Source organism: Poromitra crassiceps, assembly GCF_964638095.1.
Source record: "Poromitra crassiceps genome assembly, chromosome: 8".
In the NCBI taxonomy this organism is placed as follows: domain Eukaryota; kingdom Metazoa; phylum Chordata; class Actinopteri; order Beryciformes; family Melamphaidae; genus Poromitra; species Poromitra crassiceps.
Genome location: NC_139629.1, coordinates 51,694,646 through 51,722,337, shown reverse-complemented (window position 1 = coordinate 51,722,337; position 27,692 = coordinate 51,694,646). Strand labels below are relative to the sequence as shown.

The 27,692-nt window shown below is 46.3% G+C and overlaps 3 protein-coding genes across 3 annotated transcripts; 2 read left to right on the top strand and 1 right to left on the bottom strand.

Annotated features, from left to right (window-relative positions):
- Positions 1 to 371: 371 nt before the first annotated feature.
- LOC310781429 (androgen-induced gene 1 protein-like) lies at positions 372 to 5,471 on the top strand. Its single transcript, XM_083642058.1, has 6 exons — positions 372 to 451; positions 1,973 to 2,122; positions 2,231 to 2,332; positions 2,948 to 3,063; positions 3,669 to 3,829; positions 5,233 to 5,471. The coding sequence occupies exons 2-6, from the start codon at positions 1,976 to 1,978 to the stop codon at positions 5,253 to 5,255; spliced, it is 549 nt and encodes a 182-aa protein (XP_083498184.1). The 5' UTR covers positions 372 to 451; positions 1,973 to 1,975; the 3' UTR covers positions 5,256 to 5,471.
- Positions 5,313 to 17,789, top strand: LOC310780794 (protein tyrosine phosphatase domain-containing protein 1-like; the record flags this gene model as incomplete). Its single annotated transcript, XM_083641297.1, has 9 exons — positions 5,313 to 5,412; positions 10,982 to 11,147; positions 11,338 to 11,418; positions 11,586 to 11,704; positions 13,319 to 13,456; positions 15,419 to 16,443; positions 16,621 to 16,803; positions 16,933 to 17,043; positions 17,135 to 17,789. The coding sequence occupies 9 exons, from the start codon at positions 5,313 to 5,315 to the stop codon at positions 17,306 to 17,308; spliced, it is 2,097 nt and encodes a 698-aa protein (XP_083497423.1). The 3' UTR covers positions 17,309 to 17,789.
- fbxw12 (F-box and WD repeat domain containing 12) lies at positions 17,789 to 27,166 on the bottom strand (the record flags this gene model as incomplete). The annotated part of the gene is made up of 10 exons (XM_083641296.1): positions 17,789 to 17,888; positions 18,003 to 18,133; positions 18,472 to 18,653; positions 19,773 to 19,983; positions 20,107 to 20,271; positions 21,670 to 21,957; positions 23,604 to 23,728; positions 25,750 to 25,919; positions 26,904 to 26,941; positions 27,068 to 27,166. The coding sequence occupies 10 exons, from the start codon at positions 27,164 to 27,166 to the stop codon at positions 17,789 to 17,791; spliced, it is 1,509 nt and encodes a 502-aa protein (XP_083497422.1).
- Positions 27,167 to 27,692: the final 526 nt, after the last annotated feature.

The window sequence follows — 27,692 nt, the reverse complement described above, 5'->3', positions numbered from 1 at the left end:
GATTGCTAGTTAAAATAAATAATTGAAGTGATGTTTACAACCATGTTCAGATGATGATGATCCATATCTGAATATTTAAGATGGGGGGGGGGGAAGGGGGGTATTTATTTTGAATGTTACGAGAGCGCGCCACAACTCCACCCAGCGCGCATCAGTTGCTACTGCGGCCGTTGTCCATGTCACGTGACCAGAAGTCTCTGCTCATTGGCCAGCCTCCCCTGGCCCCTGGCCAGCGAGCCTACGTGACCCATGACGTGACCAGGGAAACTGTCAACCTCTTGGCAAAATGGCTGCTATCATGTCGTGGGGATACTGTCTTTGCGCTCATATTTTCATATTTTCCTGGTATGTTTTCACGCTATCGGCTAACTGCTCTTTGAAGAATACGGAACGACACCCAGGCGCAAAAACCTACGGGGGACGATGGAAATATCTGACTTTCATCAATCTGGTAAGGAGGAGTGTTGTTGGAGGGTGTAGCTACCGAGCACTCATTCATTCATCCTGTGTTGGACGAAGAGACTTCTCCTTTTCTGACAGCGACGCCCTGCTTCGCTACACATTAACACCTGCAAGAGCTACAACCACTAACGTTACGTTACAACACTAACGTTACGTTACAACCACTAACGTTACGTTACAACCAGTCTGTCAGTGCTGCTGGCCAACACGCAGTAACTACAACCAGTCTGTCAGTGCTGCTGGCCAACACGCACTAACTACAACCAGTATGTCAGTGCTGCTGGCCAACACGCACTAACTACAACCAGTATGTCAGTGCTGCTGGCCAACACGCACTAACTACAACCAGCCTGTCAGTGCTGCTGGCCAACACGCACTAACTACAACCAGTCTGTCAGTGCTGCTGGTCAACACGCACTAACTACAACCAGCCTGTCAGTGCTGCTGGCCAACACGCACTAACTACAACCAGTCTGTCAGTGCTGCTGGCCAACACGCACTAACTACAACCAGTATGTCAGTGCTGCTGGTCAACACGCACTAACTACAACCAGTCTGTCAGTGCTGCTGGCCAACACGCACTAACTACAACCAGTATGTCAGTGCTGCTGGTCAACACGCACTAACTACAACCAGTCTGTCAGTGCTGCTGGTCAACACGCACTAACTACAACCAGTATGTCAGTGCTGCTGGTCAACACGCACTAACTACAACCAGTCTGTCAGTGCTGCTGGTCAACACGCACTAACTACAACCAGTCTGTCAGTGCTGCTGGCCAACACGCACTAACTACAACCAGTATGTCAGTGCTGCTGGTCAACACGCACTAACTACAACCAGTCTGTCAGTGCTGCTGGCCAACACGCACTAACTACAACCAGTATGTCAGTGCTGCTGGTCAACACGCACTAACTACAACCAGTCTGTCAGTGCTGCTGGTCAACACGCACTAACTACAACCAGTATGTCAGTGCTGCTGGTCAACACGCACTAACTACAACCAGTCTGTCAGTGCTGCTGGTCAACACGCACTAACTACAACCAGTCTGTCAGTGCTGCTGGCCAACATGCACTAACTACAACCAGTCTGTCAGTGCTGCTGGCCAACACGCACTAACTACAACCAGTCTGTCAGTGCTGCTGGCCAACACACACTAACTACAACCAGTCTGTCAGTGCTGTTGGCCAACACGCACTAACTACAACCAGTCTGTCAGTGCTGCTGGCCAACACACACTAACTCCAACCAGTATGTCAGTGCTGCTGGCCAACACGCACTAACTACAACCAGTCTGTCAGTGCTGCTGGCCAACACGCACTAACTACAACCAGCCTGTCAGTGCTGCTGGTCAACACACACTAACTACAACCAGGCCAGCCTGTCAGTGCTGCTGGTCAACACACACTAACTACAACCAGTCTGTCAGTGCTGCTGGCCAACATGCACTAACTACAAACCAGTCTGTCAGTGCTGCTGGCCTACACGCACTAACTGCTGTCTCCCTACAGGTGATGCAGGCCGTGTTCTTTGGACTGTGTGTGTTGATTGACATCGTCCACCTGATACTTCCAGCGAAAGCGTTGCGTGGGCGTGTCCCATCTCTGCTGCTGAAATTAAGGGACACCTTATTCACTGTCCTAGCTTTCCCTGTTGGCTCAGTAAGTAACATTGCATAACGGTAGATAAGCTAGCCTAGCCTAGCCTAGCCTAGCCCATCATCAAACTCACTTCCAACAAATAATGTTTTTTGCTCCATTTCCCCACAGTTTGTATTCTCCTCTTTCTGGTCATTATACACTTATGACAGAGAGCTGGTGTACCCACAGTACCTTGATGACATCATTCCTCTCTGGTTGAACCATGCTCTGGTAAGTCTAAAGGCGTCGTGAGGTATCACAATATGTTTGACGGGATCACAAGACACATTTCTTGCGAGGACAGTTGTTGTATCACTTGTGACTGGGAGCAGTTTAGCTTGTCTTTCTTTGATCTTTGTCCTCTTGCTGTTATCTTATTTCATACACTCAGTGGCAAGAATAAACTCCCACACACCGTCTCCATATGCAATCAAAAGTTGAATAAGAATAACGTTTCGGCGGTGAGACCTTCATCAGATTCTCTACACTCAGTGGCAAAATGGCTCATATGCAGTACTAGAACTTTGAGTTGTCTTTCACGTTTGTATCAAATACAGCTTAGCTACAGATTAACTATCCGTTTCTTATCAGTTGTTATCAGACAGATACAGGATCCCTTTGGTGTGTTTTATAAACACACAATTGCATAATACATGTCTGCCCATGGACAGCTTATTATATTATAGTCATTAGAATGGTTTCTGCTTTGTCTTAGTGAAGGTACATAGAGATAACCACGTTTACTACAGGGCTACCGTTTCTTTCACACTTTGTCCTTTACTACTATGCCCAGAATAATGTTATTTTTCTCTGCATTTAACTCTTTCCCCATCGTTGTCTTTACAGCACACTGTCATCTTACCCTTGCTGTTTGTACAGATGTACATTCAGAATCATAAATATGGCAGCAGGCTGAAAGGCATCCTGGGCTTGGCTCTTTTCGCTGCAGTTTATTTGTCATGGTAAGACTGCTGCTGCGATGTGTCTGCTATCAAAGCCATTATAGGCTATATACATATTGTGTCATTGTGTACATAGATGTTTAGAGAAAACAGCTAGAATATCCAAATGTCCGGACTTCACTGCACTTGCAGACTCGCTGACTTTGCGGGTGATAAAAGAAATACCCAATAGACCCCTTCTCACGGGGGCCATTTTGTGTCAAAAAGACAGGGTAAACACAGGTGCAAGCAAAACACTAATGAGGGTTTCAAACTTCCATGATTTGAATTTGGAAACCCTCGTTAGTGTTCTGCTTGCAGCCTTGCACCTGTGTTTATTCTGCCTTTTTGACACAAAATGGCCCCCGTGAAAAGGGTCTATCGATTTAACCATAGTCTTATTGACAGATCTTTGTGTATTTGAATGTGTGTGTAGCCTAATGTACAGTATGTTGTATAGAAATAAAGCCTACTGTACAGTATGTTGTATAGAAATAAAGGCCCGCCTATCAGCGGCTTATATATAACGTCACAGTAAGTACGACTGAAGTCCGCGAGGGCTCAGTCCACAAGTCCGGAGGGTGGACGTTTGGATCACGTATTTGATTCTTCTCTCTTGTTTCCAGGATCCTCTGGGTGCACCATGCTGCTGGTATTTGGGTGTACCCCATCATGGCCAAACTGAGCCCTATGGGCCTTGTGTTGTTTTTTGGCGGTGCTGCGCTCAGCATGGCTCCTCTCTATCTGCTAGGGGAGAAGCTCAACCGCAACATCTGGGCCAGTGCAGGTAAAACATCTGGGCCAGTGCAGGTGGGATGAAAATACGGCAGATGATCAGCATGCTCATCAGCGTGTGGCTGTGTGTTAGCACTGTATTTGGCTTCTGAAGACCTCTCTGGACAGCATTACTGTTCATTGGTGGTCTGCTGATTGGTCATTATTACATCAGAACTTCTCCAGCTTCTGGCTGAAAGTACCTACTTTATTTTGAGTTAACTCTGACGTATCTACTGCTGTATGTCAAGTCAAGTCAACTTTATTTATAGAGCACATTTACAAACGACACAGGCCGATCAAAGTGCTTTACAGGTAAAAACACAGAGCATAAAGCAGGTACAAATGCACTAATCAGAGAGCAAGGTGCAGTAAAACAAGTAATAAAAATGGGTAGAAGTTGAAAGACAAAATGAATAAAATGAGTAAAAAGAATAAAATAAATAAATAAACGAAAGGCGCAGAAAAATCTCAACTCGAGCCAGGGAGAAGAGGGGGGTCTTTAGTAGAGATTTAAAAGAAACTAGACTCTGGGCTGATCTGATCGCGAGGGGGAGGCTGTTCCAGAGCCTCGGGGCAGCAGCTGCGAAGACTCTATCTCCTCTGGTCTTTAACTTTGTCCTGGGCACCTTCAGTAGCAGTTGGTCAGCGGACCTTAGGGCTCTGGATGGGGCGTGGTGGACCAGGAGCTCGGCAAGATAGGAAGGGGCTAGCCCGTTTTGTATGGACCAATTTACACACCAGGCATAAAACCAGTGGTCGGTTAGAGTAGCATCAGTCTTTTCAATGATATAGAGCCAAATGAAGAGTGTTTTGCACCCGTGACCTGGATTATCACAGTCACCAAATAAATTATTCTATATATAAGATTGAGTATGGCTGAAACCTTCAGGGTGTGTAACGGGCACCCGTGCAGGTGACCTGACGGAGCCGGATATTTTAATTAGGTAAGAGGTGACCTGACGGAGCCGGATTCTTTAATTAGATGATTCCCCTAATTACGATGTCATAGAGCAGGCGAGGCCGCAACACGCAGTGGTCATCAGTGATGTCATAAGAGCAAGTGAGCTACGGGCGAAGCCGTAGGCATCGATGCCTAGTTTAATATAATACAATACAATATAATATATAATATATAATTATTATTATTATTACATTATTCCCGGACCCGGAATGCATGTGTTTAGCAGCAGAGGCAGCAGTCCGGGTCCAGCTTGCCTGTCTGGTTTACTGACCACCTCTGGTAATAGCAATGGTGTTTGAATAGGGATTTACTATGACATCATTCTTGACTGTTGTGCTTGCTTGGGTAAGAAATGTTTCTCATTGGGTTAGGGTTAGGGGGTTAGGGTGGTTAGGTGGGTCATTCATTTACAACATTCTTTACGCTGCCCCCCCCTTGTTTGTCTCTGAAAGGGCCTCAGAAGAAAAAGAAGTAGTAAGAGCGTGTTGGCGTGGACGCTGAGGGACGCAGAGGGACCAGACATACCTGCATCATGCAAGGTTTGGACATAGGAGCCGGCACAGACTACCTCCTCGAGCACACAGGGGTGGAGGTTCTCTCAGGCGACACCACCGGGCGACACCACCTCGATGGTTGGAGACCGTGTAAAAGCATCATCTTTAAAATGCATCATTGTAGCGCAGAAACTATACTGTAATACATCCCACTTTTGTTGTGTTCTTGTTCTGTGGAGCAGACTTGCACCGACATGGTAGCATCATATTATATTGCATCCAACGCTCATGATTTCTCTCTTTCTATAGGGCTGGGGCGCGTCACGTACGGGCTGGGGCGCGTGACGTAAGCGCGGCTGAGCGTCGCTTGCCAGCGCAATGCATTGTGGTCTATTACGATAAATCGCGGAGGCTAGTAGCGGCCACACCAAACTCCATTCATCTGGCAACTAAATGTGGCCCTGTTTATCGGTAAATTGAATACCACCAGAACATCATTTACAAAGCTTACGAATTGTTAGACGCCACTCTCTAATTCGGCAAACATATCATCTCCCAAGAAGCACTTTGTGAATGTCAAATCTCATGTTTGGAAGTGGTTCACTCTGCTGCTGTATTAACGTCCTCCACTGTGTATTTTGCTGGTAGGGCACTGTGAGAATCACCGGCCAAACATTTAAATATATTTGGAATGTGTGCTTCTTATTGGAGTATGTGTGTGTGCCGAATTGGAGACATACTTACAAGTATTCATAAAATGTTCATGTTTCCATAAAAAGTCTCAACTTGGATGTTTAAACCATAAGTCGCTGACTTCAAAAGCCTCGACGCGAAACTCATTCATTTTTCATTCTGAGGCCCTGTTTACACGGCGACGGTCCCCGCATAAAACGGCAAACTTTTTTAGCGTTCGTGCCTTCCTTTTACACGGTTTCTTCCTGCAGATCAGCTGATTCGATTGCTCCCTCTATAGAGCTTGTTGCTGGCGACCCACCCCATATTTCCTCGCATAGCTCAAAATAAATTTGGACCACGCGTCCGTGGTCACTCCGCCGTTGAGAGTCCACAGCATGTCTGTATTTTCTCCGGATGGCTTTGAGCTTTGAGGCTACCTGGTTTTTCGAAATAGCGTCTCTCTCGTGAGGGAAGGGATTTCTTGTTCCTGCAGCTTCGCTCGGTGGATACTGCAGCAGAAATTCTGTCAAGATGTCCGCGTATTTTGACTGGCAGGATTCCCAGTCTACACTTTCCTGAGCTTTGGTCACCTTATAGTCCAGGGTCGTTTGCAGTAACAACTCCACTTCTTCGTCCGTCCAGACAAAATTGTCTGTTTTGGATCGTGCTTTTACCATAGCTAACTAGTACGTTGTTGCTTGTTCAAACACAGCGCTGAAATGAAGGAAGTGTTTTGAAAGGAAGTATTTGTACGCAGGCGCGTGATCTATCTGTGGTGTTGCGTGGCAGCGTTACACCGCTACCTAGCGGCCTGGCGTGCGCACTACAGTCACCGTCTGCACGCGAGTTGTTATACAACACGGTGTGTAAACACCGAACCAAAGTCGAGAACGCAACGACAGTTTGCCGTTTTCTGCAGGCAGCGTTGCCGTGTAAACCTGGCCTGAGTCTCAAAAGAGGGAGTTGCTGCGGGCTCCGCTAAACTGGCCGTACGCTACTGTACATACACGTTAGCAATCACACAATAAAACAGTACCTACCTCCCGCACAATGTTGTTATCTGAAGTTTAGCATAATCAGTATTCCCAAATATTGCCTAGTTTCCAATACCGAGCCCTTATTCACATGCCAGGTGGACAGCTAGCTAACTGGGTCACATGGGGACATGAGTGATATTACTTAACACATTAAGTGCCATAGACGACCTAACTCGTCTTACATAATCCAGCGCTTAAGTGCCAAGGACGGACTAACTCGTCTTACATAAAGATTTTTTTTTTTTGACAGTGGGACATCAATCAACCCCTTTTACATCTCTGAGATAACTATTTGGAGCAAGAGCATGTGTGTAATCTATTTTACCGACCACTAAGTGGCGACAGAGACCGAGAGAAGTCACAGCCACGGGACCCAAAAGCCACAAAAGCAGCCGCCTCCCGCGGACATGGCTTGGCGATTTTACAGTCATTAGCCCGGACACACACACACAGAACGGACAGAGATCCCTTCCCCCCAGAGCCGCGCAGCAACGCGCGAACACACACACACACACACACACACACACACACACACACACACACACACACACACACACACACACACACACACACCGCGGAAGCAAGCCATTCAAGGAAATGGCGACGCGATTTTACAGTAATCCAATTCAGACTCGTCTTGCCCGACAGGCAGACAGGCAGGCAGGCAGCACAACGCGCTTCTGACACGCTCCTCCTTCCTCCTGGCTCTAGAGCCAGGAGGAAGGAGGAGAAGACACACGGAGGGAGGAGTTTGAATGAGAGGGGTGTTTCCTGTTGTTATGGAGGAAATTACTGTTCAAAACTATTGTTTAGAATGTCTGACGGTCTTACTGATGCCAAAAATGAATGGTTAAAGTGACTGTTTCACAAAAAGCCATTTATCTCTGAATAAATTTCCAGACGCTGAAACCATGCTGTACTCAACGGCTAATATCTACATAACTACTAACTCTGCAAACTAACTCTTTTAGACAGAGAAAGCACACATTCTATTAGTTATTTTTAGATGATTGATGTTCATGAATTCTTAACAGAAAAGAATCCTCGGCTGTTCTAAAATGAGCCAGAATCGTCAAAAACACCCCTGGCACAACTTACCTACAGGAATGAAAACATGGCTGGCATTCAATGTGTTAAGATGGATCAAATGACTATTTTCGATGCATTTTGCGCAATCTATGGCCGGTGAACTTGTAAATATATCGTCATGTCATTCTGTCTTTGGGTCATTTATAAATGAAATTATTTCAGGGTTTTTTCCATAGTGTTTTTTTGTACCGCAATTTTACATTGAAGTAAACGGCGAGTGGCATTAGTGTACAGGAGTCCATTGTATTTACCCACAATGCCTTGCGTTGCTCACCCAGACGTGACGTAATTGCCCCAGCCCAGCTCTATGACAGTATTCCAGCACAATGCTGTCTTAGTCAGTACTGTAAATGAACTATGTGAAAGGGACCGTTCCTTATGTGCACTTGCTGATTTATCCCTTGAATTGATGCTTTTAGATAACTGAGATTTATTATGTGATTTTGGAGACAATTATTGGGCAAATGAAATAAAACTGATTTTATTGATTACAGTATTTGTTGCTCAGTGCCTTGAGCTGATTGCTGCTGTTACAGCCTCTATCCAGGTGAGGGGGCTATTGAGCTTTCTGGCTCTGGAGAGGCTAGAACAATAGAGATGTGAGAGTAAATATATATATACTAAAATGTATAGCTAAAGCCTTACATTCACATGCACTCTTTTGTAATATTAAAGGTATAGATTGTTTGCTTAAAGAAACACACATTTGAAGCATAACTAAAGCCTTGAACCACAGGGTAAAGCCAGAAAGGCTTTATGTTACTCTTGTCTTGACTATAATATGGAAATCATTAAAGAATTGATATTGATAATATTTTGCAAAATGTTTGTTGATAGTACCTCGCTTTACTGTATGTAACCTAGCAAGGCAGAAGGATATGAAGGTGGCTGGCTCTGGAAGCTCTTTAAATGACAGCGATCTAACTGATTTATCCTCAGTAACCTGAACTTAACCAGCTTTAGCAGGGTGCAAGTAAGCCAATCAGATTTTATCCACTTTCTATGTCACTAAGGTCCCGCCTCTTTGTACGAGCGCTTAGGAGAAATTGAGTGTCTTGTTTTAAGAGCTGCTTTAGGCTTCTCATGACAGCTAATTTATACTTACAATAAAAATGCATATATAATTAATAAAAAAATAAAACAAATTGCCCAGTCCTGATGTCAAGAACCTTTTTGGATAGCCGTTTCTCTGGCGGTGTAAACATAGACTAATGACATATGCGTATAAACATATAAATATACATTAAATGTATATTTACATATTGTAGATCACAACAGTCTCCAGCACAAGGTAACAAAGTATGTTCACGATGCCGTTTGTTGAGGGGTGGGTGCTGTATTCTATAGAGGGTATGCACACCCACTGGAACACGCCCCCTCAATCGGGAATGAGTGTCAAGTTCCTCCCTGAGCAGCAGGTGTCAGTTATCTAGGCTGATTACTGCATTCAAGCTCAGTCTTGCTGCGACTCAGTGGGCGTGACCCCACAGTGACTTCTGCCTCTGTGACATCACATGCATACCCTCTATAGTAATAAGATTAGTACTGTAGGCTAATCCAGACGGAGTCAGGAATAGCCCTTCTACACTGCCCCCTGATGAGGAGGAACCTGTGGAGAGAGATTTTAGACAGGACACAGTGATTTAGACGATAACATCTCCGTTAGTTTTTGAAGACCTCTTTAAGGTGTATTTATTCCCATGGGTGAAGATCTGAGATCTTGTTGAGCGTACAGGATGCTGTGGACTTGTGTCGCCCCACCCCGCTAAACGGATAAGCTGAGGTGAATCAAATCAAGTAAGGCCACAGGAGTGACTTTCCACAGGGCTGGAGAGGGACAGATAACGTCAGCGCTGTGGAGGTGGATGTCAGAGATGTTGGCATTTGGAGTAGAAGGTTCTGGCATGGCGGTTACAAGCTCCTCACCTCACTCATTACAGGTAAACCAGTGTTACTTTTCATCGTTGGATTGTTTGCCTTGGTTTCCTTGTTAGATCATTCTAGGTTGATTATTTTGTACATTATTACTCTTCAATAGTGACCATGGATTGTGTTGTACTCTGATGAGATATTGGAGCACAACTTCCAGCTAAGGATAATGGATACTTAGAATACAAGCTTAGAATATGATTATTATTTTTAAGATAATGAATGTCCCACTTGCATTTTCACCTCTAAAGCAGATATTGTTACTGTCCAATTAGGTCCAGAATAATAACAGCCTCCAAACAGCAGAGGTTTCTAGACTTTGTTCTACTTTAGGGTTAGATGTTAGGGATTGAATGTAATAGACAAGTATAATGACACAGGTATGTGTGTGCCCAGGGTCTACGATGACTGTGGATGTCAGCCTGAGTGACTGTACATATGGCTCTGATGGATTTCAGTAAGTAAAGATGTTAAAGATGGATATAAAATACAATGTTATTAGCATTTTATTTTTCCCAGGCTTTTATTTCAACAAATGCCACACTGAGTTTGAATAGTGCATCTGCACACTGCGTCTGATGTCAGAGGCACAGTGCCAGACAAGGATTAGACAAGCAAGCTAAGTTAGCACTCACCACCTGATTACCTTAATTATGTACGTTTTCGAGGCCACCCAGCACTGTGTGGAGACTTTGGGATTGTTAGAATTCCAACAGTTTATCTAGGCTACATCATGCTGAAGATTTGAAAACTATATTTTCATATATGTAGTATTGTTCTTGTTTATTCTGCTAAAATGCTGATAAAAAAAGTTGATTTCATTGCTTCAAATGAGAAGAAATTCAATTTTAGGAGAAGTTGATGGGGATTTTAAATTTAATTGCAAGTAGCAAGCCAATCATTCTACTAGATTAAACCCTGTATAAGTGTAATATCGCATTTTTCCTCCTCTTCCTTTTCTCCTCTGTTAACTCCAGTCAGAGCCCCCAGGGCAAAGTACACAATTGTAGGAGAAGCTATACGGTACGTCATCCCTGGACCGATGCAATGCTCAATGGGCTGTGGAGGTGAAGCCTGCAAGTATGACAACCCAACTTACTGGAGTGATGACAAGCAGGCCATCAAAGGCCTCTACTCCTCCTGGTCAGCATTTTAACATTGTTCTACAGCATTTACTCTGATATGACGTCCAAACATAACGCGCTCCACACACTTTAGTCCACCTCTGTTTTTATATTTTCTCTAAGGTTCAGTTAAATGAACTTGAAAAGGATTATGCATGTAATCATATACAATAGCATATATCGTACCGATAATGTTGTTATCATTTCAGGGTCACTGATCACCTTCTTGCCATGTCCAGACCCTCAACAGAAATCATTGAGAAATATAACATTATTGATCAATTCAAAAGGTATCTTTGATTCAAGGTTCTTTGGCAGCTTCCTCAACATGAAAGTACAAAATCTGTGTAAACCAGTATAAAAAAGACTGCATGTCTCCCACTGTGTGTGTGTGTGTGTGTGTGTGTGTGTGTGTGTGTGTGTGTGTGTGTGTGTGTGTGTGCACGCGCGCGAGAAGGAGTGGTATAAAAACAGTGATCAACCTGCAGAAGCCTGGTGAACATGCCAGCTGTGGGAACCCTCTGGAGCCAGAGAGTGGCTTCTCCTACCGCCCAGACGTCTTCATGGAAAATGACAGTAAGCGTTGAAATAACTCAGAGTGAGCCGTGCAAACTATAGTGACACACGACACAAGTCTAACTCAACACATCTGTCTGTTTCAAACTATAGTGACACACGACACAAGTCTAACTCAACACATCTGTCTGTTGCAAACTATAGTGACACACGACACAAGTCTAACTCAACACATCTGTCTGTTGCAAACTATAGTGACACACGACACAAGTCTAACTCAACACATCTGTCTGTTTCAAACTATAGTGACACACGACACAAGTCTAACTCAACACATCTGTCTGTTTCAAACTATAGTGACACACGACACAAGTCTAACTCAACACATCTGTCTGTTGCAAACTATAGTGACACACGACACAAGTCTAACTCAACACATCTGTCTGTTTCAAACTATAGTGACACACGACACAAGTCTAACTCAACACATCTGTCTGTTTCAAACTAGTGACACACGACACAAGTCTAACTCAACACATCTGTCTGTTTCAAACTATAGTGACACACGACACAAGTCTAACTCAACACATCTGTCTGTTGCAAACTATAGTGACACACGACACAAGTCTAACTCAACACATCTGTCTGTTGCAAACTATAGTGACACACGACACAAGTCTAACTCAACACATCTGTCTGTTTCAAACTATAGTGACACACGACACAAGTCTAACTCAACACATCTGTCTGTTTCAAACTATAGTGACACACGACACAAGTCTAACTCAACACATCTGTCTGTTTCAAACTATAGTGACACACGACACAAGTCTAACTCAACACATCTGTCTGTTTCAAACTATAGTGACACACGACACAAGTCTAACTCAACACATCTGTCTGTTTCAAACTATAGTGACACACGACACAAGTCTAACTCAACACATCTGTCTGTTTCAAACTATAGTGACACACGACACAAGTCTAACTCAACACATCTGTCTGTTTCAAACTATAGTGACACACGACACAAGTCTAACTCAACACATCTGGCTGTTTCAAACTATAGTGACACACGACACAAGTCTAACTCAACACATCTGTCTGTTTCAAACTATAGTGACACACGACACAAGTCTAACTCAACACATCTGTCTGTTTCAAACTATAGTGACACACGACACAAGTCTAACTCAACACATCTGTCTGTTTCAAACTATAGTGACACACGACACAAGTCTAACTCAACACATCTGTCTGTTTCAAACTATAGTGACACACGACACAAGTCTAACTCAACACATCTGTTTGTTTCAAACTATAGTGACACACGACACAAGTCTAACTCAACACATCTGGCTGTTTCAAACTATAGTGACACACGACACAAGTCTAACTCAACACATCTGGCTGTTTCAAACTATAGTGACACACGACACAAGTCTAACTCAACACATCTGTCTGTTGCAAACTATAGTGACACACGACATAAGTCTAACTCAACACATCTGTCTGTTTCAAACTATAGTGACACACGACACAAGTCTAACTCAACACATCTGTCTGTTGCAAACTATAGTGACACATGACACAAGTCTAACTCAACACATCTGTCTGTTGCAAACTATAGTGACACACGACACAAGTCTAACTCAACACATCTGGCTGTTTCAGTATATTTCTACAATTTTGTCTGGGACGACTATGGAGTGGCCAACCTCACAACCCTGCTGGACATGGTGAAGGTGATGGCGTTCGCCCTGCAGGAGGGAAAGATAGCGGTCCACTGTCATGCCGGTCTGGGAAGAACAGGTACAGGTTAGAAAAGAGTTTATTGTGGGGTGTCCGAGGAGTGTAGCGGTAGATTCCCGGCCTACCAGCATGAGGGTCGCATGTTCGCACCCCCGTGTTACCCCCAGCTTGGTTGGGCGTCCATACAGGCACGATTGGCTGTGTCTGCGGGTGGGAAGCCGGAATGAGGGTATAGTGTTCTGGTCACTGCACCAGCGCCTCCTCCGGTCGGTCGGGGCGGTGGGATTGGGAATAGCGTGATCCTTGATTGATTGATTGATTGATTTTATTTGGTGAATGTCAACATACACAGGGAACAGATACAAGGACAGACAGTCACCGAGGATAAAAACACAAGAAAGCCTCAGGCTTATTTCCATTGCGGTCCTCATGAACATCTAACATAAAGGGCACAGACATGGAACATATGGATATCACCATTAATACTCAAATTAAGGATTATATCACTATTACAATTTTGAAGAGTAATAGAGGCACACTTGGATATTATACAGTACATGAACATTTGTTGTTCTGTGTAAGGAATTTTATAGACATAGAAAACAAGGGGGGGGGAGGAGGGGGATTGCGGGGGGGGGGGTGTTGCAGGGGGTAGGGGAGTGAGCAGCTCATCACCTACGCACGCACGAGGTTATGCTGACTATAGCAGCTCCAAGGGGAAGGTTGTTTGAGGAAAAAGGGGGGGGGGGGGGTTCGGGGGTGAGCGTAAGGGTTTTGCAAGGGCTATAGGCCGGACTGTGCTGCTTGAGGGGGGGGGGGGGATGGGTGGGATATGTGTGTGAGTCAGTTTGCTTGTCGGCAGGAATGTCCGTATTATTGTCCATGTGAAGCTGTGTAGCCTAAGCAGCCAGATAACGGAGGCCTCCTCGTTGTTGAACGGCCTCGACCAAAGTCTTATCTTGCAGCTGTTGTAGGTGAGAGGTGGCTGGGGGGGGGGGGGGGGATTTGCTCCTCGTCTCCACAGCTCTTCATAACGGGGATAATTTGTCATGCACCATTCGGCAGTCTCGGGGTCCAAATGAAAAAATCAATGATGGAAAATTTGGTTATCCGAGTGAAAGTATAATCCCAATCTTTCCTCGGGGCTCGTCTCTGCAACATAAATCACTTCAGTCCCGGTTGTGCAACCACTCCAAGATCTCGTCCAGCTTTTTGACCACTTCAGCATGCATAGCTTCCACCTTTGATATGCGCTCAGTGATCGTATTTGTCTGAATGTTCATGCGTTCTATGACTGCATTAGACTGAGAATTCCCAACACGAGCTATCTCGTTTACCATGTTGATGAGAGCTATCTGTGGGCTTTCGTTCTTCCCCATCAGCATGCAAATTTTCCGATAGATTACTACCATGCCAACACCGATTAGCAGATGTCCAGCTATCATGAATCCGAATTGGTAAACATCTTCAACATCTTCTACTGTCAAAATGGCAAGGCAAAGGGTTTGCCACTTTTTCCAACCATCCATAACATACCCCGCTGAGAACGTTCCATCCGGGCATTGTGGCTCGCCCGGTCCAGCATTCTTTGTGGAGATAATCTTATCAATCGCGTTGAGAGACCAGCTTATTAATTCCATAATTCTTCAGGTTTAGGTTCTATGAATAGCCAGCGGAGAGCAGAAGGTTTTTTGCAGGGAGCAAGCTGGGGAGTCAGGAAGCAGGAGAGGGAGGAGATGCGACTTGCTCAGTCCAAGGGCAAGGAGGAATGACCCATGTGCTATGTGGCTGGCAACTGCACATGTATCAGAGGAAGCATGTGTGTGTCTACAACTCTCCCCAGATCAGCAGAGGGGGCGGGGCAGCGACCGGGGCAGCAGGGGGAATTGACCAAGTACAATAAGGGGAGAAAATGGGGGGGAAACAGAAAAAAAAAGAAAAGGAAATAGTTTATTGAATTCAGTGTTTTGGCTTTTGATGAAATTCTGACAGACTGAAGGATTCTGGCTTTCCCCCCTACAGGTGTATTGTTGGCATGTTTCTTGGCCTATGCCACCAGGATGTCAGCCAACCAGGCCATCTTATATGTGCGCGCTAAGCGTCCTAACTCCATCCAGACGCGGAGTCAGCTGCAGTGCGTCAGACACTTTGTCCAATTCCTCGTTCCTCTGAGGAGTGTGTTCTCCTGCGCCGAGCCCCGGTCCAACCGGGTCAGCCTGTCCCAGTACCTGACCCGCCAGAGACACATGCTGCACGGCTACGAGAGGCGCGAGCTGCGCCACCGACCCAAGATGGTCCAGCTGGTCTGTCGACTGCTGCTGGACATTGCGGAGAACCGGCAGGTGATCGAGGAGGACATTCTGGAGGCGCCTGACATCAGCGACATAGAGATGACCCTCAGCATCATTGAGAAGCTGGAGCCAGAGTCCTTCGGGAGCCCCCGCTTACCAGGCACTCCCACCTTGCCCAGACATTTCAACGAGCCGCCCATCTTCTACCACCGCAAAAGCCTGAGCTACAGTGAGTCGGACTTGAGACGACTGGGCTCAGAGTTCAACCTCCTGACGCAACCTCTCTGCTCTCTGTCGCAAGGCAATGTCCACATGACCTGCCCCGCCTCTGACTCCGCCCTCACCGCCGCCACGCGCTGGCACGGGTGGAGCACGAGCCGCCAGTCTGTCATGTCGCACAGCTCGACGGGCTCACTGTGGGAGCGCAAGAGTCTGACCAAGCAGAACGATGGATCCCTCATCCTGAGGAAAGCGAGGCGGAGAGCCGTTCAACGCAGCGAGTCCATGAGACACGAGGAATCTCCCAAAAGGGGCAGCAGCATGCTGTCCAGGTGCAAGACGGAGCAGAGGGAAGAGCTGCCGATGAACGGCAGGAAGTGGCACGGTGAAAGAGACGAGGAGTCGGAGGTGCCCTTCATCACCTTGCAGTCAGAGTTGTCCCTGGATGCCAGGAGGCTGCTGGTGGCTCAGGCCCTGGCTGTGGACCTTCTCAAAGATGGGGGAGAAGGTCACAAGCACGCAGTCTTAGCCTGGCAGGTAAGTCATCCACACACCTCGACTGTATGGATCCGCCTATGAGCTACAAAGACTGTTCTTTTTAATCATGGTCATATAAAGAGGTGTTCAGGTTAATTGAACAAGAATGTGCCAGAATAAACAGTGTCAGTCACAGGTGGGCAGGGAGTGTAAGGTGACTGGCTGGTATGTGTTTAGGCAGAGCTGAACCAAGGCGGGGCATGGGAGAGGCTGTGTACCGAGCAGGATCCCTTCATCCTGACTGGGCTGATGTGGGCGTGGCTGGAGCAGCTTAAGGAGCCAGTCATCTCCATCCAGGCTGTCAAGGCCATGAACCCAGAGCACAGCGATGCTCAGACGGCCCTCCACACGCTGGACCAGGTCAGAAGTTACAGTACACAGTGTTGTGTTTTTCAGGTCTGAACCAGCGGCAGTGTCACACTGAATTTATCCGGGCAAGGCAACTTCCTGAACTTTCTGAATCTTACCCTCCTTATCATCTCTTCTAAGGCCACCAAAGAAACCCTCATGTGCATACTAGACTGTATGGCTCATATGCTGACACTACCACTTGAGGTAGAGAATGCTTTCCTGGCTCGTACTATCAAGGCTTTCACTTGGGTAAGAAAAACAACACTTGTTCATCTCGATTCATTTCAATTTTTTCACAGAAAAATTGTTCAACTAAAATGTCCCGTTTGCCTTTCAACAGCTGGAAAAGAACTCAGAGGAAGGGAGCAAAGCGTGTGAGACCATGACTATAGTCCTCAGGCGTGTCCTTCTGGACATGAGAGGGACGGCCATCAAAGACGATGAGACTCTAGGGTCCCTCTTCCACGATGTGAAGAAGACATATGAGGGAAAAGCTGTTTATGTGCCTTCATGAGTATGTTATATGTAGGAACTAATTATCTCGATGTAGGCTCAATACACAAGTTCATGGTATGTAATAATGTAATGTAATTATCTTGCCTCAGTAGTGAGTGAAGGTAATATACTGAAGAACAGGTCAGGATATATTTTACACATACATACGTACATTATGCCTTAAGACCAGTTATATCTATCAACATTGAAATACCTCAGCTCCAATAAGTTCAGTTATAATAGATTACCCTTCTACCTGTACAGATTTAAAAACAAAAATCTTATCCCACAACACGCACAGTGAATGCCTTCCCCATAACATCGAGCTCTTCACCTGTACTGTCTGATACTCTTTAGTAAACATAGACTTACTGAAGCACAGCATGCGTACAGCAAGCGTATCTGTTAAGACCTGGGAATAAAAGGCAAATGTGAGTCCTTCCAGTGGTTTTAGTGCAAACTGCTTTGGTACCAGTGCCTCTGTGTGGTGCAGTGCTGCTCAGGAGGTGAAGGAGTAAGCCTTCAGGACGTCTTTCCCATCGTTCCCTTCTACCGAGGCCACGATGCTGGAGTAGTCACACGCAACGTGAGTGAACCCTCTGGAAGACACACGCAGCAGGAATAGTTTGAAGAAAAGACTGCCAAGGGGAATAAGAACATTGTGATATTTATGTCATGTCACCATATAGGTGCATCTGAATGGCCCGGCGTACCTGGACATGGCGTGAGAGCCTCCCAGTAAGTGGTAGCGGCTCTCCAAGGTCAGTCTTTGGTCTCCGTCGCTTCTCCATGTCAACACTCGTAAGGAGAGGTCTTGAGATGCCGTCACCACGCGAAAGCTGTCCTATGAATGTCATGACACAAAACAAGAGAAATGGGACATTTTCACACACAAACATACAGTAATACATATTTCACACAGAGGGTAGGTAGTAGGTACACTATTGCTACAGAGCCTACAGTACCACACATATGGAGGAGATGAAAGGAACCTACCACACATATGGAGGAGATGAAAGGAACCTACCACACATATGGAGGAGATGAAAGGAACCTACCACACACATGGAGGAGATGAAAGGAACCTACCACACATATGGAGGAGATGAAAGGAACCTACCACACACATGGAGGAGATGAAAGGAACCTACCACACATATGGAGGAGATGAAAGGAACCTACCACACATATGGAGGAGATGGGTGCAGTGTGGTCTTCGAAGCTGGCGAGCACGACTCCTTTCAGAGAATAGACCCAGAGCCCTCGGTCAGCCGCCACCACCAGAGTGTTGCTGTCCTTGGCCTCCAGAAGGATGTCTGGGCCTCTGATGTTCAGTGTGAGGGTGAAGGACTCCACCTGCTGGACTAGAATGAATACAGTTTAAAACCTATACATTGGATATTCTTGCACTGCAAGAATATATTGGTACATTCAATAAGTTGTTTTGTAATGCAATGTAATAAAAAAAAAGTTTGCCCATTTCCCTTGACCTGTTTCTACTTAAAAAATATATAATAATCTGTGGCTGCATTGAAAATAATTGATGTGGATGTGATGTGACATAATCTTTTCCTGGGTCCAGACCTTCGAATCCACCCACTCCACGGACCACTCCACGGACCACCCACTCCACCGGGTTGAGTTTTGGCTGCTTCTGGACTGGCATCGTGACATGCAACAGCGATTTCCTCAGTTGAAGGAACGACTTATCTAATGAACGCCGAGGGGGATTTACGATTAGCCAATCAGTGTCAATAAACAGACTTACGATTAGCCAATCAGTGTCAATAAACAGTGCAATGGGCGGGACTAACACCGTTGTCAAGTGCGCCGAGGAGTATAACGACAATGGCGGCTGCCATACACGAGATAGACGCTGCTAATCGAGGCTGTTTATCGATTAAAAGTACCTATGAACAGCACTCTGCTTTGAAGGCATTTATTCAAAGGGGAAGTGTTTTTTTTGCGTTCTCCTGACTGGATTAACGAACGTTAGATTCAAGGCAGATACGTTGGTCTCTAGTGATGATTGGTTTAGATTCAGGCAGATACGTTGGTCTCTATGATGATTGGTTTAGATTCAGGCAGATACGTTGGTCTCTAGTGATGATTGGTTTAGATTCAGGCAGATACGTTGGTCTCTAGTGATGATTGGTTAGGCAAAATGGAATTCCCCTGGGGGAATCCCCTCATGGAAATCAGAGTGGAGGTGATGTCAGACTAGAAGATGGAAGTGTCGTCTAACGAGTTGACAATTCAGTCTATCAGGCTAACATCATCCACATGTGCTGATCTGCATGAATCCAAAAAATACACCACCAAACAACATCTTCCTAGATATGAAACGTACATCAGCAATAGCTGTTACTGAATAGAATCAGTGTTTTACGGCAGATTTTTTCCCCTTTAATGGTTCACCAACTGAATCTCTTTTCCATGGGATTGGATACTAGATCATCACTAGTAGATGAGTAGATCCTTACCCTGGATCTCTGTCTTGTACTTGTTTTTCTTCATGCTGACATGGAACACAGTGAGGGCTTTGTTGTGTGACTGGCCCATGTGATGGATGATGGCCAGTCTGGCAGGCTGGGTGGGTATGAAGACAGCAACCTGGCACCCGCTGACTGGCAGACACTGGCATAGAGGCTCCTCGTCCTCAGAGGGAGAGGTCAAACTCTCAGTGCATATCACCTGCCAGAGAAGCATACAATAGTAACGTTCATATACAATAGTATAACCGTTTCTCGACGCTCTTATCGATGAACACAGGAAACACAAACGTCACGTCAGGCCTTCAAAGACAACAAGAAATACCTTTGGACTTAGATCATCGTTGTTCTTGGTTCCAGCCAGGATCCACTTCTTGTCGGGTGAAACTAGGAGTACGTTGAGATGAAAACTGTCACACACCACTAGGCTGGACTTTCTAGTCAAAGCGAAACCTTCTAGTGTGCACACAGATCCCTGACTGGTGCCAACCTGGAACAACATGGAACGAGAGGTAGAAGTGTTATTTTGCTTGAAAGAAACTCTGGTTGTGTATCATTTTGGGGCGGTTTCGCAGACAAGGCTTAAGGCTAGTCCCAGACTAAAATGCTGTTTGAGCTGACTTAACTCGAAGTCACTTGCACAGCCTTATCTTAAAATAGTCGTAGATTTAGCCTGTTCTGGATTAAACAAAGCCGATTGCGAGAGGGTGGATCAAAGCTACTCTGGGACTAAATTTAAGCTTAAATTAATCCTCCAAAGCGGCAGGTTTAACTTCTGCTTAGTAGTGTTTTTGAAAGGGAGCATGGACTGTTTGGGACCATGGGCTATTTGGAATATCTAAATGAAGACCAATATGCTCTACAGGGGCCAGCCAGACCAGTACTTGTGGATAGAGTAACCCATTGAATCAGTTTGATGAAATAACTTTCGTATGTACAAAGAAAATGCATTGGAGATCATTACTTTGCTTGAGCCTAGACTTTTCTCTCTGTCTCAAAGAGGAAGGCCTGTACTCAGTTCTCTCTAAGTTCTGATCACTTTGAGGCATTGAATTTTCACTGCAAATTGCAGCCCACGCTCTCTTCTTCTTTTGCTCAGTAGCAGCAGTATGGTTCTTACTTTCTATAGGACGAATCAGCGTGACCTCACTTGCCACCCAGAAATGCGGAACCCCGCGGCAGTTAATAGTATGAGTTGTGCCAAACAAACGTTAATATCTCAAAAACTATACATCACATCGCTTATATTTTGACATTCTGAGTGAGAGCAGAAGTAGCTCAAGAGTTTGATGTATAATATATGCATGTCGTGTTAAAGTTGTGTGAACGGTCGCAGTTTTTAAAATGTAAACAGAGTTAGTCGGCTAGAGTCAGACACTCAAGCCTCACGCCACTTGGGCTCCATAGGGTTCCATTGCCGTTGCCACCCAGTGACGCGGTTTGTTTACCAAAATTCTGCTCGGCTGATCCCTTGTATAACTGGATCGTTTGCCACTATTTGTTTTAGTAGTTTTTTCATACTCACTATAGTTTTTTGAGCGAGTTCTTTTTGCTTCTGCCGTTGTTTGGACTCAAGATTCACTCCAGTAATGGTGTTTTCAATTCTATTCCGGGTTTTGTTGAGCACCATTAGACCAACAGCCTTTGCTCCTACTTAACCTAATGAGGCTTGACCCAGGTGTTCTCATTTAGGCTTACTCCAGGACTCCATAGTCTCTGACTAACTAAGTCAGATTTAAGACACGTTCATGCAAGCCACTTAAATGTCCTAGTTTAACTAGTCCAAATTAGGCCTACTCCTGGCTTAATCTAAGCCTCGTCTGTGAAACCGCCCCTTTCAGTTTGGCAAACTGAACAGAAATGGGAGAGAATCCGTTGGTTTACTCACAGAGAGGAAGCAGCGGTTGTTGATGTAGTACTGTAGTAATGTGCAGTGTGGAGAGGCAGCAGAGTAGGAGGCCGTCTCCTGGAACCTCTCACCCTGCCAGGTCTCCTGGCCCCTCTCACCCTGCCAGGTCTCCTGGCCCCTCTCACCCTGCCAGGTCTCCTGGCCCCTCTCACCCTGCCAGGTCTTGATGAGGCCTGTGAGGTCTGCTGTCATCAGCACTCCATGCTCTCTGTCGCTGACGAGCGCTGTCAAAGGGCTCTGCACAGGACTGCACCACAGCTGTGCACCCTGAGCAAAAGATATAAATACATAAATAAATAAATAAATAAATAAATAAATAAATAAATAAATAAATAAATAAATAAATAATAAATAAAACAAAACATAATATGATTACATCATGTGAAGAAATACCCCGATAGTTTATTTAATCCTGTGGCCTGTGACTGTCAACCAAAGAAAGGAAACTAAGCAGTGAAATTAGCTACAATTTAGACAATATAGACCGTTTCACCGGAATTCTGTTGCTAGGGAACAGACAAGCTACTGACACAAGCTACAGACACAGCCACCAAGCAAGTCAGTGTGCCTGCTATGCCAATATAACGCTCTTCCAAAGAGCCACTCCTCTTTGAGATCATTACAGACAAGTTATTAGACAAACACAACCACCAGGTGCCTGCTTTACAAAATGCTCTGTCTCATGCCTACACACAACCAATCATCACATCCAATCCAACCCAACCCAATCACAGGTAGAGTAGGGCGTGACATGCTTGGGCATCCTGGGGAAAGGACGCCCCCTCACGCCCCCTTGTGATGCCGGGACTGATTGTAACTACATGCCTCCATACAGATGATTATAGAAATTGAGCGCGTCCCTCACTGTCGCTCGCTCAACTGGCAGCACTCATTTCTACTGTGCCTCGTTGGTTTGCCCTCGAGGTCTCTCGCCCACTTTGCGGGCTGGCAGACGCAGCTCGCACGTTACGCGTGCAGACGCACGCCCGCTCAGCTGACATGAGCTTTGCGCATGCGCAGTTGAGCAAAGAGCTAGTGTCTGCGTCAGAATCCGCCATATTAGAATACTGGGAGGTATATACAACATTGGTACTACTTGGTACCACTGCCAATAACAGGGATTATGAAATGCAGGCTGATATCCGTCCGTTTCTCACAAGGGAAGCAACACAACTCCTGGTCCAGGCACTTGTCATCTCTCGCCTGGACTACTGCAATGTTCTTCTGGCCGGGCTACCTGCCGCAGCCATCCGACCGCTTCAGCTCATCCAGAACGCTGCAGCCCGTCTGGTGTTCAACCAACCTAAATTCTCTCATGTCACTCCCCTCTTCCGTGACCTTCACTGACTTCCCATCTCGGCTCGCATCAAATTCAAGACTCTGGTACTGGCCTACAGGGCAGTCCACATGTCAGCCCCTTCGTATCTGCAATCTATGGTCAAGTTCCAAACTTCTCATCGCTCCCTCCGCTCCTCCACCCATCCAGATCGCCTCGCTCCTCCACCGCTACGTGGGCTCAAAAGTCGCCCGTCCCGATCGCGACTCTTCTCGTCCCTGGCCCCTCAATGGTGGAATGAGCTCCCCCCTTCGGTCAGAACGGCCGAATCACTGCCAATCTTTCGGCGGAGACTAAAAACTCACCTTTTCAGGCTACACCTGGGCCCTTCTTGAACTAACATATTTTAATTAAAAAAAAACTACTAATGCTACACGTTACTTGTTCCTTCTCAAACTACTTCCTACATGGTGCTAGTCTATCAAAATATCTTAGCTGTCATTGATTGTGTTGCATAGTGGTTTTCTGTACTGTTGACAAATTGTGATATTGTAAGTCGCTTTGGACAAAAGTGTCTGCTAAATGACGTAATGTAATGTAATGTAATGTAATGATATGCTGAAGGTGCTGCACTGACATTTTGGATGTTCCACGCCCGGACGGTACCATCAGTAGAGGCACTGCACACTACGGCATTGCGGTTGCAGAGGTCAGGGAGCTGGGGCAAATTCCCCTGCAGGTACACCAGCGCCACCACCCTGCCTGGAGGACAATTACACACGTCAGATACAAACAGCATGATAGTCATAATGGCAGTCAAGAAACGGGAATCCCATATAGAGTGTGTGTGAGAGAGCGAGAGAGAGCGACACAGACAGTGTGTGTGAGAGAGCGAGAGAGAGCGACACAGACAGTGTGTGTGAGAGAGCGAGAGAGAGCGACACAGACAGTGTGTGTGAGAGAGCGAGAGAGAGCGACACAGACAGTGTGTGTGAGAGAGCGAGAGAGAGCGACACAGACAGTGTGTGTGAGAGAGCGAGAGAGAGCGACACAGACAGTGTGTGTGTGTGTGTGAGAGAGCGACACAGACAGTGTGTGTGAGAGAGCGAGAGAGAGCGACACAGACAGTGTGTGTGAGAGAGCGAGAGAGAGCGACACAGACAGTGTGTGTGAGAGAGCGAGAGAGAGCGACACAGACAGTGTGTGTGAGAGAGCGAGAGAGAGCGACACAGACAGTGTGTGAGAGAGCGAGAGAGTGACACAGACAGTGTGTGTGTGTGTGTGAGAGAGCGACACAGACAGTGTGTGTGAGAGAGCGAGAGAGAGCGACACAGACAGTGTGTGTGTGTGAGAGAGCGACACAGACAGTGTGTGTGAGAGAGCGAGAGAGAGCGACACAGACAGTGTGTGTGAGAGAGCGAGAGAGAGCGACACAGACAGTGTGTGTGAGAGAGCGAGAGAGAGCGACACAGACAGTGTGTGTGAGAGAGCGAGAGAGAGCGACACAGACAGTGTGTGTGAGAGAGCGAGAGAGAGCGACACAGACAGTGTGTGTGAGAGAGCGAGAGAGAGTGACACAGACAGTGTGTGTGTGTGAGAGAGCGACACAGACAGTGTGTGTGAGAGAGCGAGAGAGAGCGACACAGACAGTGTGTGTGAGAGAGCGAGAGAGAGCGACACAGACAGTGTGTGTGTGTGAGAGAGCGACACAGACAGTGTGTGTGAGAGAGCGAGAGAGAGCGACACAGACAGTGTGTGTGAGAGAGCGAGAGAGAGCGACACAGACAGTGTGTGTGTGAGAGAGAGCGACACAGACAGTGTGTGTGAGAGAGCGAGAGAGAGCGACACAGACAGTGTGCGAGAGAGAGCGACACAGACAGTGTGTGTGAGAGAGCGAGAGAGAGCGACACAGACAGTGTGTGTGAGAGAGCGAGAGAGAGCGACACAGACAGTGTGTGTGAGAGAGCGAGAGAGAGCGACACAGACAGTGTGTGTGAGAGAGAGAGAGAGGCAGACACAGACAGTGTGTGTGTGTGTGAGAGAGCGAGAGAGAGCGACACAGACAGTGTGTGTGAGAGAGCGAGAGAGAGCGACACAGACAGTGTGTGTGAGAGAGCGAGAGAGAGCGACACAGACAGTGTGTGTGAGAGAGCGAGAGAGAGCGACACAGACAGTGTGTGTGAGAGAGCGAGAGAGAGCGACACAGACAGTGTGTGTGTGTGTGTGTGTGAGAGAGCGAGAGAGAGCGACACAGACAGTGTGTGTGAGAGAGCGACACAGACAGTGTGTGTGTGTGTGTGTGAGAGAGCGAGAGAGAGCGACACAGACAGTGTGTGTGAGAGAGCGACACAGACAGTGTGTGTGAGAGAGCGAGAGAGAGCGACACAGACAGTGTGTGTGTGTGTGTGTGAGAGAGCGAGAGAGAGCGACACAGACAGTGTGTGTGTGTGTGTGAGAGAGCGAGAGAGAGCGACACAGACAGTGTGTGTGAGAGAGCGACACAGACAGTGTGTGTGAGAGAGAGAGAGAGAGCGACACAGACAGTGTGTGTGAGAGAGCGAGAGAGAGCGACACAGACAGTGTGTGTGAGAGAGAGAGAGAGAGCGACACAGACAGTGTGTGTGAGAGAGCGAGAGAGAGTGACACAGACAGTGTGTGAGAGAGAGCGAGAGAGAGCGACACAGACAGTGTGTGTGAGAGAGCGAGAGAGAGTGACACAGACAGTGTGTGAGAGAGAGAGAGAGAGAGAGGCAGACACAGACAGACAGACAGACAGAGTATACCTGTGTGGCCTCTCAGGCTTTTGCAGGTGTAACCACCGGACCCGCCCTTGGTCATCCTCTTCTCTAAGTGGGAGCGTTGCATGAAGTATCTCTTCCAGGCCTGTCTCACATGCTCACTGCTGCTAACCACAGCCAGGTTACAGAAAGCCCAGCTCTGAAGACACATCCTCCTGCAGGAAACACACATTGGAGTCAAAGAGTATTGAAGGCAAGAGACAAAGCTCTGGTGATTCACGTGATTCTGATGACGTTGAAGGGCGGTGCTGGAGAGCAGCCCTCCAGAGCTACTATGGAGAATGGAGGAAAGTGAGTATGGAAGAGAGTTGGATGCTGCTCTATACCGCAGCTCTCGCCAGAAGATTGCAAAACATATGATCCATATTATATCGATTTGCCCGGTGTTGCGTGTCTCGCCCACTATACTGTCTCGCCCCGTGACATGAAGTCACCTGAAAACCAGCAATGGGACAACAGCACAAAACAATGACAGCCAACCTGCATACTTGCACTAAGTCAATTTCCTCGTATGTGATCTGATTACTTACTATGGCTATTAAAGTGAATCTGAATCTGAGTTCAAGCTACAGGAGCCATTCTCAACCAGGTGGGCAGAGAGGCCCATGGGTGAGCCTCAGAGCGCCATCTAGTGGCCTGCGGACGGAGGCAGTGGTACTGCCACATGGGGTAGATTGATCATCTTCATCTCCTCAGCTCCATCACTGAATAATTCAGCCCCACCAAGAAAGAAATCCCTGGAGCCGCCACTGAGAACATCCTTACATTCATTTGGAAATGTTTGGAAAGCACAAATCAAATACGAGGGATCAGCCGAGCAGCATTTTGGTAAACAAACCGCATCACTGGGTGGCAACGGCAATGGAACCCTATGGAGCCCAAGTGACGCGAGCCAGTTAACTCTGTTTACATTTTAAAAACTGCGACAGTTCACACAACTTTAACACGACATGCATATATTATACATCAAACTCTTGAGCTACTTCTGCTCTCACTCAGAATATCAAAATATAAGCGATGTGATGTATAGTTTTTTTAGATATTAACGTCTGTTTGTCACAACTCATACTATTAACTGCTGCGGGGTTCCGCATTTCTGGGTGTAAAGTGACGTCACGCTGATTCGTCTATGATCTTACCTCCATAACCAAGGAGTCTCTGCAGCTTCATGCCAGTCCTGAAAACATAAACATATAATATCAGACACTACCGATGGTAGGCTACTAAACAAAACGTGAGAAAAGTGAATGCCTTAAACGCAAGCTTAAAAGCACTTCCGCAAGTTCCGCTAGTCCCTCCTTACCTTACAGACACTTGAGGCAGTGATTAAATCTTCCTCGTTTAGGAACGTAAAAATTTGGATAAGGCAATCGCCAGTCAGATATGCATGATGAGAATCCATGTTCCAATAGAAATTAATACCGTGCTGTCACTGTCAGAAGAGATAACTGCGCCAGACAGAGTGCTATGGTTGGGTAGCCTACTACTTTTGCTTTCAACTACGGAAATAACGTAGGGACATTGTTTGGTACTGGCCAGGGCATGACTCGCATGACCCTCACTGCGCCACCAGAGGGCGCCATAATAAAAGGTAGGTGGCTCAGAAATGTCTCCAGACAGAGCAGAGAGGCGCGCACTAAAAACAACGCGCACCAGTCGCCTTATTGAGAAGTGGATGACATTTTTAATACAACACATGACAGGTTATGAATACATTTGATAGGTTCATCAAAATTGTATGAAGTTTTACTGCGACTCCAAAGGTGTCCATGTGGCACCTGCTTACGACTGCTTATGACTGGATATAGTGAAATTAATCAACCATAGGCTATCTAAACTTTTATGAGGTTATCACTCTGTGATTTTGTAATCAATGCAGTAACTCGTCTTGATTTTGACCCACTTTTGTTTATCTTGATGCAATAGGC

Bases quoted from the DNA above. Each gene is read 5' to 3' on its own strand.
- LOC310781429 (XM_083642058.1), top strand. From the start codon at position 1,976: ATGCAGGCCGTGTTCTTTGGACTGTGTGTGTTGATTGACATCGTCCAC. The intron at 2,123-2,230 runs GTAAGTAACATT...ATTTCCCCACAG, and splicing joins TAGCTTTCCCTGTTGGCTCA to TTTGTATTCTCCTCTTTCTG. The intron at 3,830-5,232 runs GTAAAACATCTG...TGTCTCTGAAAG, and splicing joins CAACATCTGGGCCAGTGCAG to GGCCTCAGAAGAAAAAGAAG.